Raw genomic sequence first — 17,181 nt, 5'->3', positions numbered from 1 at the left:
CTATTGTTTTCTATCTTTGGTTTCTAGGCGTTCTCTCTTGAGAGCAGTGAACTTAGCATATATGTCTTCGTACTCAGGCAACTTTGGATGAACATGCTTCGGCTGCCGAGGAGAGAGTGAGTATGTTCTTAAGATCTTGTCGTCGCGGTTGTTGTGCCTCTCCGGCGGCATAGTCGCGGCTCGCGAGACATGAGCTTTAGTCCTTGAACTGGGAAAAGCAGAGCTGACCAGTTGGGATGTCTCCAATGTTTCCACCAATTCAGTTTTTGGTTTTCCTCCATGGTGATGGAAACCTGGATATGTGAGTAAAAGTTCCCCAAATGCACCATTATACCTAGTACTTTCTCCATCATTTGTATTTGTAACCAACTCCATTTGCTTGTTTGATAATGCTTCAAAGCTATCTTCATCATAGTATACAAAGCAGTAACAAGGTTGGTCTAAGCTGCATTGACACATATCTAAGTTGGAAGATTGCTTAATTCTCTTTTGGGTATAACCATATTTATGATCAGAGGAAGAACTACTACTACTCCTGCCTGGTGATCTGTGATACTGTCCAATATCCATAAGGCATTGGTTTTCAAATAGCATTCTGCTTTTTCTTGATGAGCTCCTTATGTGTGATGATTTTTGTTCTTGATCCACATCAGTTTCATCATCAAGAGGATCATCTACCTTTGTTTCATGATGTGGTGGCAAATTTAATGTCTCTGTAGATGGCACCAAAGCCATAATTTCCGCTTTGTTTTCTGAGTAATCAGAAACTGCAATGGAGATTTTCTCAGTAGTAAACTCTTCCTCTTGCTGAAAACTAGACACCACCAACGCAGAAGAGGCATCAATTGAGGAAGTTGATTCTGGCACAGTGAAAGTGTCACTTGGTACTATTTGGTACTGTTTATTCTCTTCCTCCACCTGAACAAATAATTTGATATCAGTAAAGCAACATAGAACAATATAGGATTATAATATGGAGAATGCATCAAGTAATCAAATGGTGCAAAATTTAACAGTATACTATTTGTGCATGAATCATGACTCCCCATAGTCATCCGAATGTTATTAAATTAAAGACATTGTAGATTAAATGTACAATATTTTCATCAAAGAAATTAAATACCTGAGATTGTTCTATAGCTAAGATCTCAGGTTGTTGTTGGCAATTATCCCTTGCTATTTCATCAGCCTTCCTATACCGGACATGTTCTGGCACATAAATTACTGGGGGTCGGAGAATCTCTTTTAACTGTGATTTTAAAAACATATATATGTTAAGACAAGTGAACTTTGCATATAAACTTGAATATGTCTTATAAGTAGAAGAGATTAATGAGGGAAAATAAAATATGGAAAAATTAGTAATACCTCTTTGTTTACAAGATTCCCAGAAGAGAGTTCAACTGATGCAGTTACAAATTGGTGACCGTAACGCTGTCCAAAAAGCTTCCTAAGTACATAAAGCTCCGGAAGATCGTTGCCGCATCTTGCAGAAGCAAATATGAGACTTGATACTGCTTCATTAACATCATCAGGGCACTTCCTGATTTATGAAAGTGACAATGAACAATTCAGTTTCAGTCTATATTTTTATTTTATTTTATATAATTAATACATAGAAATTAAAAGACTTACTTGTGTCGTCTTATAAAGGAGAGTTTCTTAAGGATGAAGTCACAGTAGTGATCTAACAATCCATATGCTCTAATGAGGCTTTTATCTTGATATAGTTGCGCGGCCTGAATTTTACAAATTTACAAGCGATAATAATTAACTAAGTAATTAAGCACTAATAACACGTATGAAGACATGAATTAATTATTACCTTGTTAAGAGCAATATCTTCATGGCCATTAATATTGTTTAACAACTCAATCATGTCTTGGTGTAAGTGCTTTGCCATTACAAGCCTCTTGTTCTTGAGTTCTCTTATTCTACGCTTTGCACTTGTTATCGTCCTCTTGCTGCATATCAAATAAAAAAATTAAGAAAGTTTGAAACAAAACCAAGATTCGTAGTAGAGAGAATAAATCAAAGCAGAATCACCACCATTTGGAAGCTTTAGGCCAGCCGAACAAGATGTCAAACATGTCTAGAAAACCTCGTAGCTGCTGCTTAATTTTTAAGACAAAGGCGATAGAAACATGTATGAATGCAGAAAAAATGAAAAGAAGGTAGAAGCAAAATGATAGTTATGGTTATTGTTATGCATGCATGTGTACGTTGAGGTGAGTGGGTTGAGAGAGAGAGAGAGAGAGTAACGAAAAGTGCGTGTTGGAGACAAGTTGTGTTGTGGTGGGCGTGAATATCTGCTCCACTATCTCCTCTCCTTCCACTCTCTCCGTTCTTATAGCACAGTTATTTTCTTCGTCCATTTTCTTTTTTTACTTTTTCTTGTTGTATACTTTGAATTTATCTAATCATTCTAGTACATCTTTAAACGCTCCTTACAGTACGGGGAGTACTGCACTCTTTATTTTTTAAGTCACACATGTTTATTTATTTTTCATAACCATCACACCTGTTCTAGAACATACCATATATATGAGATATAGACACTAGAATTTGGGAATATCACCATTGTAGGGAAGGTTGTTACTTATAGACACCAAAAAAAAACATCCCACTAATTCTGAATGAGTATGAAGACACTATACCATTTGAATTATAACTCATTGACAAGGATAAAAATGATATATATTTACAGTCACTTGTATCAAACTATGATATATTTGAAGTCACTATATAATTTATGGATAGATAATTTCGGTGTAATTATATTAAGTTATGGCAATTCTATATTTATACGGAGGCGATTAGATTTAAACCGTAAATAAATTAAGTCGTATAAATAACACTATTTTGCTAGTGGATTAATACACTTTTTTTTTAATTTGTTAATGAAAAAATAATTTAAATATATAATTAATTAATAATAAATATATTTGCATACAAAATTTAAAAATATTTTGTATATAAATAGTATTTTTTTTAAAATTAAACACCAAATATGCAAAATAACATTAAAATAAGACTTTAAATTAAACCAATATTTATAAGTTAAGGTTGTTGAAGACTTTGACGTGATACTAATGAATAATATAAAATTAAACAGTATAATAAGTAATTCTAAAAGATCGTGACAATAGTGTTAGAACTTTATTTAAAACTTAAAATTTTTATTTTGAAATTACTATAATTTGTTTGGTTGAAAGATATGCTGAGTTGTAGCTATCCTATATTTAGGTAATGTTGAATCATTTTATAAAATCTTTGTAAAGTTAAAACAAATTAGTTATTTCATCTTGTAGTCCTATGACTTGGACATCTCTTTTCATTTCTATTAATGAATATCTACTATTTTCAGTAAAAAAAATGTGCTTTATTTATTTATAATATTTATGTAGTATTCATGTTGTAATTTATTTTAAGTAAATATAATATTAATTGAAATATTTTACTGTTTTAATTTTTTATTCTTTATTTTTAAAATTGAATTGAATTGTTAAGTTCAACTAGGTTAATTAAGAAGCTGTTATATATTTAATTTAGTATGGTTGAATTTAAAATGTCAATTACAGAAAATAAATTAGCGATAAGTCGTTAAAATCAATAGTAATTTAAATAGTTAAAAGATTAAAAAATTGATAAAAAAAATTTTTAATGATAAATTTATTACTTAAAATATGTTATTTTACAAGTGTGGAAACACGTGCTATGCCAAAAACATTTGAATTAGCATTAATGTTATTCATAATTTTCCTTAAAAAAATATGCATATATAAAAAGATAAAGTAAATTAAGTGTGTTACATATCTAATTTTTTTTTAAAAAAACTAATAAAAATACAGAAGAGTTAATATTGATTTTTTTTCACACAAGTTATATTAACATGTCTTTAATATGATATAGTTTCACAAAGTTTTTTTGTAATATTGATAATTTCCCTTTTCATTGAATAACATAATGATATATCTGTTAAGTTAATTAAATAAATATTATATTAATTTTTTTTATATCTTAGTAAATTATAATAAGTGAATAAAATATCATTTTGCATATATTTTTTTTCCTTTTCTCCTTACCATAAAAATAAAGGTTAAATAGAATAATTATTTGTTAGAGTCATTCTTATACAAGTAACGAGTATTCTTAATTTTATATTTGTAATGTTTTATATCAATCAGCTTCAAATTTTAATTAACTTTTAATAAAATTAAAAAAGAAAATAATACCAATAATTGTTTAAATAAAACTGTTCATTTAAATTTTTCATTGGTTGTGTTTTGGATCTCAATTTTTTGATTAAGTTGTTTTTTTAAATTGAATATTTTTTTATTTATAAATCGGCTCCTAAATTTGTATTTATTTAGAAATGGACTTCCTAAAATTCTGAAACCTGAATTATTTAGTAATCTTTGATAGTAAGTTAAATTTTAAGAAGCGATGAACTTTCTACTTTTTCTAGAGTACAATAGCTTTTGCCATTAATATTGTTTAACAACTCAATCATGTCTTGGTATAAGTGCTTTGGCATTACAAGCCTCTTGTTCGTTAGTTCTCTGATTCTACACCGTGCACTTTTTTTATCCTCCTCTTGCTGCATATCAAATAAATAAATAAAGAAAGTTTGAAACAAAACCCGATTTGTAGTAGAGTGAATAAATAAAAGCAGAGGCATCACCATTTGGAAGCTTTAGCCGAAGAAGATGTCAAAACATGTCTAGAAAAACTCGTAGCTGCTGCTTATTAATTAATATTTTTTTAAGACAAAGGCAATAGAAACATGTATGAATGTAATCTCCAGGGCAGTAATTTGTGTGTTTTGTGGTCAGTACTTAACCATAAAAAAAGGTGAGTGATCTTCTACCATTAGATGTAATCTCACACTATTAAAAATACTATTGATGACCAATTAATGGTTAGAAAATACAAAAGTTGCTGTTTCCTAGCACTTCTAAAAAAAATTAATAGAAGGTAGAAGCAAATTGATGGAATCAGTAGTAGTCGAGTAAAAAAGTGCCATCTAAGTTAAGATGCTCTGCTAAGGTGCCGTTAAATTCTAATAAAATTCCCATAGAGTTTGCTTTCTTTAATCTGTCTTAAGAATTCTATCATCTAGTGCATGGCGAATCCAAGGAGAGGTAGGAGTCGGGAGGATATCAAGAAAAGGATCAGCAATTGCATCAATAGTTTGATAGGCAAACTATTCGCTGATAAGACCTTTTCTATGGGGACAATGGAGGGGTCTGGAGTAGTCGAGATTGGATCTAGTTTTGGGGGACCCCTGAATTTTCAAGACAACTGGGGAATGAAATCGGTAGAATAGTGGATGTGGGTTTCTTTGATGTTAAGGGTAAAGAAACCAGAATTATTAAGGCAATGGTGGAGATGGTAGTTATGAGGTATGAACGATTGGGGACAGTTTGTAGCTATTGTGCTAAGATAGGCCATGATCACAAAAATTGTATCGGAGTGATGGAAGACATGAAGGAAGATCAGCTGCAAGAAGATAAAATAGGTGACCAAATCGGAATAAGGGTGGAACTAAAGGAGAATGACAAGGCAAAAGGAGGGAGAGGGTTCCAAAATTCTCATTGAAGGAATTGCAGGTCTGAACTTCACTGATACAGGTAGCGACAATAGGAGGGAGAAAACCACAGCCGGAAGAAGCGATGGTCGGTCGAAAGGAGAACGTATGAAAAAACAGAAAGTGTAAAACAGAACCTGCTACAAATTCAAAATAGTTTTTCGGCTGGAACACACATGGAGGAAGCTTTGATTGAAATTAACGCTAATAAGATGCCTATCAGTGAATATAATGGTCAATTTAAAAGAGTGAAACAAATGGCGAGAATGGGACACGAAGGAATGGAGCAGCTGAGTGGACTGAAGAGGATATAGAGATGGAAGTAATACATAGGAGTATGGATGTTGTTCATCCAGAAAATCTAAAGAAGGTGGAGGGTGTCACCCACAGCACCATGAGAGCTCTTATGTGGAATTGTTGGGGTTTGGGGAGACCCATGTTAGTCCATAACCTCAAAGGGATGTGTAAATCCCACTCTCCCGAGTTGGTTTTTCTCTGTGAAACTAAAAGCCAATCTCGAAATATTGAGTAAATTCAGATCATGTGGTTTTTCCAGTTTCACAATTTTGGACCCAACTGGCTTATCAGGAGGTATAACTCTTGCGTGGAGAGACTATGTGGAGGTGACAATCCTTGGCCAAAACTCCTTTTCAATTTTGGCTCTAGTGAAGAATGGGGGCTTGTAGGCGTGTACCTAGGCACCAACGAGAAGGTTCGATTGAGGTAGTTTGAGGAACTTTCGGCTCAGATTCAGCAATTTAATGGTAACTTCATTATCTTTGGTGACTTTAATGTTATTAGAAGTTAGGAAGAAAGAAAAGGAGGGGGGGGGGGGGGATCTTTGTTCAGCTGTTTCTATTGATAATTTTAATTTCTTCATGGACGACAATCATATAATGGATTTAGGGATGATATGCCAATGATTCACATGGTCTAACAACAGCATTGGAGATTATTTAATAATTAAGGAACGGCTGGATGGATTCATGGCTAGTCAGGCTTGGAAGAATGGTTATGATGCAACAATGGTTAAAAGGTTAGCTGAGAATGATTCGGATCATGCCCCTTTGTTATTGGATTCGGACCCCCCAAAATGAAACACTAAGAGTTGGTTTAAATTCCAAAAAAGGTGGTGTAAGATGGAGGTGAGAAAGATTATTTTGGAAGATCGGGGTACAAATTTTCACGGCTCTCCTATCTTCTCCCTCTCTCAAAAACCGAAATTAGTTCATTGGCAGCAGCATAGCTGCACTAATTCAAGGAATGCCATTGACGATTTAACCGTGAAAATTGAACAATTGAAAAATGCAGATTTTTAACTACTTTTAGTTATTATAGCAGATAAATCATCAGAAAACAACTGATATTGCACTTCGTGGATTGCTCCCATGGGCTTCAATGGGGTTCTTGATGCCTCTTAATTCCTCTTCTATCTCCACTTTGTTTTTCAGGTTATAAATATCTTCATAACTTCATTCTTCTTGTACAAAACTTAAGACTAATCATTTTAATTTTAAATCCCTAAACCATTGATTATAATGTTAATTCGTTAGGAATTAAACAAGTAGTGGTAGATTATTATTATTATTATTATTAGTAGTAGTAGTAGTAGTAGTAGTAGTAGTAGTAGTAGTAGTAGTAGTGGTAGTGTTGACGTTGATTCAATTAAAAGCTAGTATATATATTAAAGAAGTCCCTTTGAGTTTTTTGCTTCGTAGGTTATGTTGGTTAGTGTCTATGAATACAAAATACAAAAGCATACGAAGATTAAAATATAAGTGTGCATTTCAGAAAGAATGGCACTAGTCTCTGTGTCTCTTCCCACGCTAATCTTTGTTTCAAATGCAGCATTATGTATTCTTTTAAGAACCCCCTTTTAATTTTTTTTTTATATATGAATGATGCATTTTAACAGAAACTGATGTTTCTTTTTGTGATATTTTAAGTACTATGACATACATTGATCTTAGAATGGACTAACCTCCACTCTGCCTAACTTTCTTTTACAAAAAAGATATACCTGTTAGATATTGTTGTTTTCTTTTATATTGTAACATTGATCAATTTACAGTTTCTTTCATGTTTGGATTGCCTAAATGTTTGGGTTTTCACTTTATCAGCTGAGTGACAATATTTTTCATGTAGAGAAATGGTGTAAAGCTTGTGTCCTTCTTGACAGATTGGATCGAGGTTTGTCTAAGCTTGGAATTGGACGAAGTCATGGTGTCATTGGTGCATCCAGGAACAGAAATAAAAGGAATGGTGGAAACTGGAAAGACCATTGGGAGTAAACAATGTGGAACTCTAGAATTTGGGGGGTTTTCTGTGTTTTTCAGTAAACCTCTAATCTTGTTAATAATAAAAAAACATGGGAGAGAGCATAGTTTCTAATGTCCCGAAAAAACAATTTCTATTACCATTCAGAAAATGATGCTGATAAATTAGTCTTACGGTACAAAACTTGTAATATATGTGAAAACTTATAAGTGAAAACTTGTAATCTAAAGATATAATAACTATTACGTTTCAAAATGTCTTTATTAGCCTTGATACGGCCGTTACGAATCCGATGTCATAATTCGGCATTATATACAATAACTCGGCATTATGCACCATAATTCGGTACTTTACGCTATAACTCGGCGTTATACGTTACAATCAGACATTATCACTTGTTAAAACCTATTAATTGCTCTTCAATTCAGATGATCAATAGAAACGTAACCGACCTATTTTATCTCACCTATAAAGGTATGATATTTTATCTTCAAAGAGGACATTGAATTCTCAATACTGACTTAATCTTCGAAGTGTCTTTGCAGGTACACTCCCCCCTTGTTCCTTGCTCACACTCTGCGCAATTGGCATCTCCTTGGAGAAAAGCTCGGACTTCCACAAAAGCTCAAAGGTCGGCACCGAAGATAACAACTCGGCGTTGACTCCCAGGGACCGAGCTCTCCCTTCAGGTATCCATACAAGAACAATTGGCACCCACCGTGGGGCCTCGAAATAAACACCCTTCTTTCTATAAGCCACATTTCCTTCCAATGGCTTCAAACTTACCTGCACCTTTGTAAACAAAGGTCATATAGTAAATCATTAAGGCCCGAAAAAGGCCGATCTATATCTGTTTTTCCGATCATTATCTGTCATCTATCTATTTTTCAATTCATCTCTGATTTATCTATTTGCCGATCTATATCTGTTTTGCCGATCTATATCTGCTTTTTCGATCAATATCTGTCATCTCTCTATTTTTCAATTCATCTCTGGTATATCTATTTGCCGATCTATATCTATTTTTTCGATCTATATATGTTTTTTCGATCATTATCTGTCATCTCTCTATTTTTCAATTCATCTCTGATTTATCTATTTGCCGATCTATATCTGTTTTGCCGATCTATATCTGCTTTTTTGATCATTATCTGTCATCTCTGTATTTTTCAAATCATCTTATATATTTATTTGCCGACTTATATCTGCTTTTCCGATCATTAACTGTCATCTCTCTATTTTTCAATTCATCTCTGATTTATCTATTTTCCGATCTATATTTGTTTTGTCGATCTATATCTGTCATCTCTCTATTTTTCAATTCATCTCTGGTATATCTATTTGCCGATCTATATATGTTTTTCCAATCTATATCTGTTTTTTCGATCATTATCTGTCATCTCTCTATTTTTCAATTCATCTCTGATTTATCTATTTGCCGATCTATATCTGTTTTGCCGATCTATATCTGCTTTTTTGATCATTATCTGTCATCTCTGTATTTTTCAAATCATCTTATATATTTATTTGCCGACTTATATCTGCTTTTCCGATCAATATCTGTCATCTTTATTTTTCAATTCATCTATGGTATATCTATTTGCCGATCTATATCTGTTTTTCCGATCATTATCTGTCATCTCTCTATTTTTCAATTCATCTCTGGTTTATCTATTTGCCGATCTATATCTGTTTTGCCAATCTATATCTGTTTTGCCGATTTATATCTGTTTTCTGATCTATATTTGTCATCTCTATTTTCTAATTTATATCAGTCATCTCTATTTGCCGATTTACATCAGTTATCTCTATTTTTCATTTTATATATCAGTCATCTCTATTTGCCAATCTATATCTATTATATCTATTTATCGATCTATGTCTGTTTTCTGATCTATATCTGTCATCTCTATTTTCTAATTTATATGTCATCTCTATTTGCTGATTTATATCAGTCATCTCTATTTTTCAATTTATATATCAGTCATCTCTATTTGCCGATCTATATCTATTGTATGATTTATATTAATCATCTTTATTTGCCAATTTATATCAAAAATCTCTATTTGCTGATCTATAACAGTCATCTCTATTTTCCGATTTATATCAATCATCTCTATTTTTTTATTTATATTTGTTATCCATATTTGCCCATTTATATCTGTTATATCTATTTGTCGATCTATATCTGTTTTTCTAATATATATCTGTCATCTCTATTTTTCAACTTATATCTGTTATCTCTATTTTTCTAATCTATATGTCATCTCTATTTTTCGATTTATATCCGTTATCCCTATTTGCCGATCTATATCTGTTATCTGATTTTCTGATCTATATGTCATCTCTACTTTTCGATTTATATCTGTTATCTGTATTTGCCGATTTTTATCAGCTACCTCTAGTTGCCAATTTATATATGATATCTCTATTTGCCAATTTATATCTGATCTCTCTATTTGCCGATCTATATCTGTTATATCTATTTTTCGATCCATATCTTTCATCTCTATTTGCACATCTATATCTGTTATCTCTATTTGTCGATCTATATCTGTTATCTCTATTTGCCGATCTATATCTGTCATCTCTATTTGACGACCTATATCTGTTATCCCTATTCGCTGACCTATATCTGTTTTTCTATTTTCAAATCTATATCTATTATCTTTGTTTTCAGATTTATATCAATAATTATCCGAGCTATATCAATCATTATCACTCTTTGTCAAATCTATATCAACTATCACCAGATCTATATCAACTATCTTCCGAACTATGACTATCAACGATCTTCAATCAATTATCCATTCGCGATAAATCTTCAATTCAAAGTCGCATCGTTTACACATGCGCAATCAAACACAATCTTCAATCAATTATCCATTCGCGATAATTCTTCAATTCAAAGTCGCATCGTTTACACATGCGCAATCAAACTCAGTCTTCAATTCCGAACTATGACTATAAACAGTCAACAAACTCAATCACATATCATACATGTACAAACACTTATCCATTCGCGACAACTCTTCAATTCAAAGTCGCATCGTTTACACATGCGCAATCAAACTCAGTCTTCAATTCCGAACTATGACTATAAACAGTCAACAAACTCTATCACATATCATACATGTACAAACACTTATCCATTCGCGACAACTCTTCAATTCAAAGTCGCATCGTTTACACATGCGAAATCAAACTCAATCAAATCACCAAACAACGGTGAACTAATTCAATATTCTCGCCCAACCAATTTACTTTTATCAACATCGTCTCAGCAACTATTCAAATTAACTACTCGGTTCCATGAAAAAACCTAACTGTTGCATCTATTAAATCAACGGTTCAAAATTTCATTGGAAAAATCAAAGGCACAATCAATGACAAGACTACTACACTTTCCAATACACGTTAACTTCAAATTACGTCTGAAAATTCAAATTATTCATTATTTTAATAAAGTAAGTTGATCTGGGGGCTCCATACCTATAACTCAAATTGCCGAGTTATAACTAAAAAAAAAGCTCAACCTGCTTTATCAAAATATAGCCAGACTAAGTTTGGGGGCTATGATACGGCCGTTACAAATCCGATGTCATAATTCGGCATTATATACAATAACTCGGCATTATGCACCATAACTCGGTACTTTACGTTATAACTCGGCGTTATACGTTACAATCAGACATTATCACCTGTTAAAACCTATTAATTGCTCTTCAATTCAGATGATCAATAGAAACGTAACCGACCTATTTTATCTCACCTATAAAGGTATGATATTTTATCTTCAAAGAGGACACTGAATTCTCAATACTGACTTAATCTTCGGAGTGCCTTTGCAGGTACACTCCCCCCTTGTTCCTTGCTCACACTCTGCACAATTGGCATCTCCTTGAAAAAAAACTCGGACTTCCACAAAAGCTCAAAAGTCAACACCGAAAATAACAACTCGGCGTTGACTCCCAGGGACCGAGCTCTCCCTTCAGGTATCCATACAAAAACAAGCCTCATGCAGGATTATACAATAGCAACTAGCAAGGCATATATACCAGTATTTTCACCGTTTGTTTTTATTATTATTTTTTTTTTGGTCAAAACTGATTTATAAATTGGGCGATTTAACAAACAAAATTAAAAATAAAAAATAAAAAATTGAGACTTATTTGGAAGTTGAAACTTCTTTTAATTTGCAAAAAAATTTCTTTTTACTATAGTTGAGTTATTTAATGTTTAAAAATAAGAAAGAAGAGATGATTAACATTAATTATGGTGTCATAGTTAAATTTTACCAATGACAATTGAACACATTATAGAGGATAACTAATCTTCTATTTATGAGAGAGTTTGTTAGAATTCACTTTTTATATCCTCTCAAAACAAAAAAAATAACAATAATAGAGATCACATATTAACAAATTCAAAAATACTATTTATACATTAAAATTAGTCATTAAAATCAACTACCAATATATTTATATATATATATATATATATATATATATATATATATATTTTTTTTTAATTTATTTTTAATATGTATTTATATTTTAATATATATTTTATATTTAATGACTGATTTTGAGGTACACGTAACATAGTCCTAATAAATTTTATTTCTTTAATGTTTTAGAACCAACTTTCAATCCGCGTGGACTACCTTCGAAATTTGAAGGGCATTATTCCTCCATTCTAATTTCTAAGTATAAGTTTGGATTCCAGTTTATAAATGGAAGTTTGCATAAAATTGATTTTACAAATTTGATTTTGATAAAAATTTGTGTTAAAATAATTTATGTTTAGTAATTTTTGTATCAAAATAGATTATAGTAAAATAAATATTGTTTGGCTTTTACCATTCAAAATCACTTTTAAATAAAAAATTACTAAAATAGATATCAACTTAAATAATTTTTTTTATATTATCCTATCATTTTAATTTAGATATTTAAATAGATCTTATTAGTTAATTTTATAATAAAATTAATATTTACTTACTAAAATAAAAATAACATATAAAAATAGACAAAATATATTTTTAAATAAAAATAAAAAATATAAATTTATATATATATATATATATATATAATTAAATATGTTATATTTTTTAAGTATTAATGTAAGAATGTTGCTTTAGTATTTTTTTTACATCGTACTCTTATTCTAGTATTTTCAATAATCTTATTCTTACATTTATAATTTTATTATTATCTATGATTAATTTTTTATTTAATTTATCTTTTTTAATGGAATCATAATCTATATTATAAAAAATTACACTAATACATAGTATACGAGAATTATAATTATAAAAGAGAGTACTAAAAATAATAAAAAAATTACATATTTATTTTGTAGTGATTGAAACAAATCTAAAAGTTGTTGATGATTTTTTTATATAGTATATTTTTAGTATTTTTAATATTTTTTTTAGTATGTTATAATTTTTTACTATTATTATTATTTACAGTTAATTTTTTGTTTAATTTACTTTACCCAATAGAATCAATAAATCATATTATAAAAAGATAATAACAAACATAATACACAAAAATTACAATTGTAAAAGTGTATAATGTCAAATAAATAATTGAAAAAATAAAAATAATAAATAATAAAAAAATAGAACTCATATAAATAGAAATAACAAGAATTCTATAAATAATATAATAATATACATAAAGGATAAAGTTGGTAAAAGATAAATAAATGGTTAATATATATGACTAAAAACCGGTTAAGAAAACGCAGAAGTTAAAAATAGTTTCTTTTTGTAAACGTGATTTTTGCGTTCATGTGAAAAAAATTTGCCTAACCAAAAATTAAAACTTTCAAAAAATCTAAACGTGCTTCTTCCCTTTCAACGACTTCCAAACACACCCTAAACATGTGTATGTAACAGTAATCCTCCCTTTTTGTAATAACTGAAAGAAGAACAAGTGGGAGGGACTCTACTATGTATCAGTTGAATGATTCAAAGTCTCCGTGACATGGTGTTGTGATTCTTCTTTCTTTATACTTGCTATTTAATTTTCTAGTTTCTACAACTATTTCCTTCCCTACATTTACACAAAGGTCAAATAGGCCTGCCCCAACCCTTGCTCACATTAAATTATTATATTTATTATTATTGCTTTCCGAATTTACCTATGGAGTGACAAAATAATCATGCTGAAACTGTAACATTAAACCTAATAACGATAGAATTTGCATAGAGATAAGAGAGCCAAAATTGAAAAATGGAAGCAAATTAATCAGCTAACAACAACTCAGAAGCATAAACTATATACAGAACAATTTCTCAATTCCCTCTTTCTGCAACATAAACTAGTAGAAAAGAAGAAGATGGCGTTAGAGAAATCGGTTTAATAATCCAAAACACACACCTGATGGCCTCGTTTAGGAACAAAAATTACAGAGACGTGACTGAAAATAAGACTCCCATAAAATTTATATAAACCCAATTTCATTTAGTCAATAACTTCTCTATCATATCTTCAGAATCGATTCTTCCTATTTGATAGCGGAGATGTTGCATCAGCTATGGCAGAAGAGGTCCTAGGATTATTACACGAAGATCTGAAAGAAGCAGTTCTCATGAACATCAAAACAGAGGCCACAATCTTTTTAACCTTAACGGCAACCTTCTTCATCCCAGGCTTCTTGTTCTTATTATTATTATTATTATTGTCACCGTTGTCCACAACATCAAAATCATCATCGTTCAAAGAAGATAACTTGTAAGTTGTGAGAAAGATTTGCCTCTGCTTGGCTCTTCTGCGCCTGTAACTAATTGATTTGACCATTTTGTCCCTGCCAAGAAGCTGCCCAAGTGACTCGTATCTGTATTTGCGACTGAAAGAGAGGGTTGAGTTTCGGACAAGGGTGCTCATGGCTGCTACAAAAAAAAAATCACAGAATGAAAATGCTTCTACGGATTAGCGTGATTGCAATGATTTCAGTGTTGTTTTATTTATATTGTGTGTAAGCCCCAGTCAGCGTCTTCATTGGGGTCTTCGGGGAAGACTTGTGTAAAAGTTTGTTGACCGTGAATCTCGTTCCAACTTGGCGTGCCAACTTACGTGTTACGTCGCACCCTAAATGGTTAGTGGTATTGGTATCACACTATCAGCTAAGATCTTAACAAAGTTTAAAGGCGACTGACATGCAACTGATTTTATGTCTACGTAAAGTTGATATTTAAAAATTGTTTGATAATTTAATAAATTTAATTAAATTATTATTTAATAATTTTTAATTATTAATTTATATAAAAATAATTATATGTAATTTTTTATTAAATTTAAATTTTTTGTAAAATTTGTATATAAAGATTAATTGTTACTAAAAATATATTTTTTGTGACAATTACTAAAAGATATGAAATAAAATATTAGAATTACTGATAAATTTTAATCTAAATCATCAATAAATGTTAATTTATGTATGATGGATTATATAATATTTTTTTTAAAAAAATTATTGAAAAAAAAAACGTTTACAAAATGATACCATCAATATGTTTGGTGTCAAAATATAATCTGTTCGGGCAAGGATACTCTTTTTTGAGGTATTTGGTCGGCAAAATTTCTGGAGAATTCGGCGTCTCAACTTAGAAATGGAGCACCCTTGCGAATTCGAACCAGAGCGTGGTATCTGCAAAAAGGACTCCAATACTCAAGTCAGCAAATGATCTTTTAAAAAGAATGAGTATAAGATTGGTGATGAAGTTGTCTTGTGTTTTGTTATGTTGTGTGGCCTATTGTTGATTCTAGTTGATTTATAGGCTCTTTTGTTTGAACTATTCGTCGGTCCGTTAGTCATAAATGGCTAGGGCGCCGGCCAAGATTCTCAGGAAGAAAAGGGGGTCCGCTAGTCATGGACAACTAGGACCGAGAATCTCGGAAGGAAGTGGGTTACGATGATAAGTTTAATTTAATTTGAATTTCATTTTATCCAACCGAGGTATAACTAGTTTTCTCCGAGATATGAGGGATACGATACATAGCCCCCAATCTTGACTTGTCGATCTGATTTGTTTTTAGCAAGTTGAGCTTTTTGTCTGTAGTTTATACATCAGTTGATGTCTGAACCTAGTAGCCCCCAAGCTCAATGGCGTGTTGCTACATTTCAAGCTTGGGTTTTTAATGCGACAAATTTAAAAAATAAAAAAATAAAGTAAAGAGACTTTTTAATAATATTTTTTAACTTGTGAACCGTGCTACAATTAATATCTCTTTTTTGTGGATCCATCTGTGCCGTTAGTTTGGTCTTGGGTATTTGAACGGTTAAACTTTATATTACCCACTAAGTTAGTGGGTTATAATAATGCCTTATTTCCGTTTTATCCTTGGGAATTGAAGTATAGCTATCGTTTTGTTTGCCTAAAAGTTGAATTCACCATGACCTCCAGAGGTTTGACTTTTCTTCTTCGTCTTTGTTTCTGTTTTATAATGGTTAGGGAAAAAGAAATAAAAAAAAGAGAGAGAAAGGGAAAAGCAAAAAGTAGTTGAGGTAAAAACTGAGAATCCGTATCATTGGATACATGACGATGTCAAAACCCATTCATCGTTGTATTCCGATGTTGAATCGCTTCACGAGCTTAAGAGCTTGAAGCTGGTAAAGGAGGGTTCGGGTATCGCTGTTGAACTCCTTCCTTGTACCAGCAAGGAGAGGGTTTGTGAAAGGAGAGGGGACTGGGAGTATTTCTATATGTATACTCCCTGTTTTACTGAACTGCATGTGAAGTTTCTTTTTTTTTACTTCGAGTGCGATGTTCTGACCTAGCTTAACTGCACTCCTTCGCAGTTACACCCAAACTCGTGGGCGTTTCTACGAGCATTTCAGTGTTTGATGGATTTTTTAGAATTTCCTTGTTCTTTGACTGTCTTCTTTTCTTTGTTTCAATCAAAGGGGGTACGGAAAGGTTTGTGGTTTTCTTGAGTAGTTTTTCTGGTCGCTCTCTTTTCCTGCTATACAAATCTTCATTCAAGAATTTCAAATTCATGTTTATTAAGGTGTTGTCTGTGGAGGTCGAATACCCATTTTACTTAGATAGTGAATTGATAGAAAGATTTTCCCTATATTGGTGTTTTGAGCCGATGCAAATACTTGAGGCTACTGAGAGGAGTGAAGAAGAAGATTCCTTTTTGGATTTTTTGATAGAAAATTTTATTGCGGGTGAATGTGTGTTCATTTCTGAGCTGTTGCATTTTTAGAAGGAGGGTGATAAAGAAGGGTTAAGAGCTTATATAGGTAATAGTAATTTGTATTTTGTTTTCTTGATTTTGGGTTTCTGATTACGCTTT

The 17,181-nt window shown here is 31.5% G+C and overlaps 2 protein-coding genes across 2 annotated transcripts; both read right to left on the bottom strand.

The window, feature by feature from the left end:
* Nucleotides 1–2,090, bottom strand: LOC107632639 (uncharacterized). The gene is made up of 6 exons (XM_088506788.1): nucleotides 2,050–2,090; nucleotides 1,826–1,964; nucleotides 1,636–1,739; nucleotides 1,369–1,543; nucleotides 1,124–1,249; nucleotides 1–918 (listed from the first exon to the last, which is right to left on the bottom strand). The coding sequence occupies exons 1-6, from the start codon at nucleotides 2,088–2,090 to the stop codon at nucleotides 1–3; spliced, it is 1,503 nt and encodes a 500-aa protein (XP_088362914.1).
* A 12,018-nt stretch (nucleotides 2,091–14,108) lies between these two features.
* On the bottom strand, nucleotides 14,109–14,902 carry LOC107629885 (uncharacterized). The gene has a single exon (XM_016332823.3). It carries the CDS (start codon nucleotides 14,764–14,766, stop codon nucleotides 14,371–14,373), a length of 396 nt encoding a protein of 131 aa, XP_016188309.1. The 5' UTR covers nucleotides 14,767–14,902; the 3' UTR covers nucleotides 14,109–14,370.
* Nucleotides 14,903–17,181: the final 2,279 nt, after the last annotated feature.

This window comes from Arachis ipaensis, chromosome B3, assembly GCF_059453495.1.
Source record: "Arachis ipaensis isolate K30076 ecotype BB chromosome B3, ASM5945349v1, whole genome shotgun sequence".
Taxonomy (NCBI): domain Eukaryota; kingdom Viridiplantae; phylum Streptophyta; class Magnoliopsida; order Fabales; family Fabaceae; genus Arachis; species Arachis ipaensis.
The sequence above is the reverse complement of the archived record's forward strand: the minus strand, read 5'-3'. Positions and strand labels throughout refer to the sequence as shown.

Excerpts from the sequence above, each read along its gene's own strand:
- LOC107629885 (XM_016332823.3), bottom strand. The coding sequence starts at position 14,766 with ATGAGCACCCTTGTCCGAAACTCAACCCTCTCTTTCAGTCGCAAATAC.
- LOC107632639 (XM_088506788.1), bottom strand. The coding sequence starts at position 2,090 with ATGTTTGACATCTTGTTCGGCTGGCCTAAAGCTTCCAAATG. Across the intron at positions 1,965-2,049 it reads TGGCCTAAAGCTTCCAAATG|CAAGAGGACGATAACAAGTG; the intron begins GTGGTGATTCTG and ends TTTGATATGCAG. Across the intron at positions 1,740-1,825 it reads AAGATATTGCTCTTAACAAG|GCCGCGCAACTATATCAAGA; the intron begins GTAATAATTAAT and ends TGTAAAATTCAG.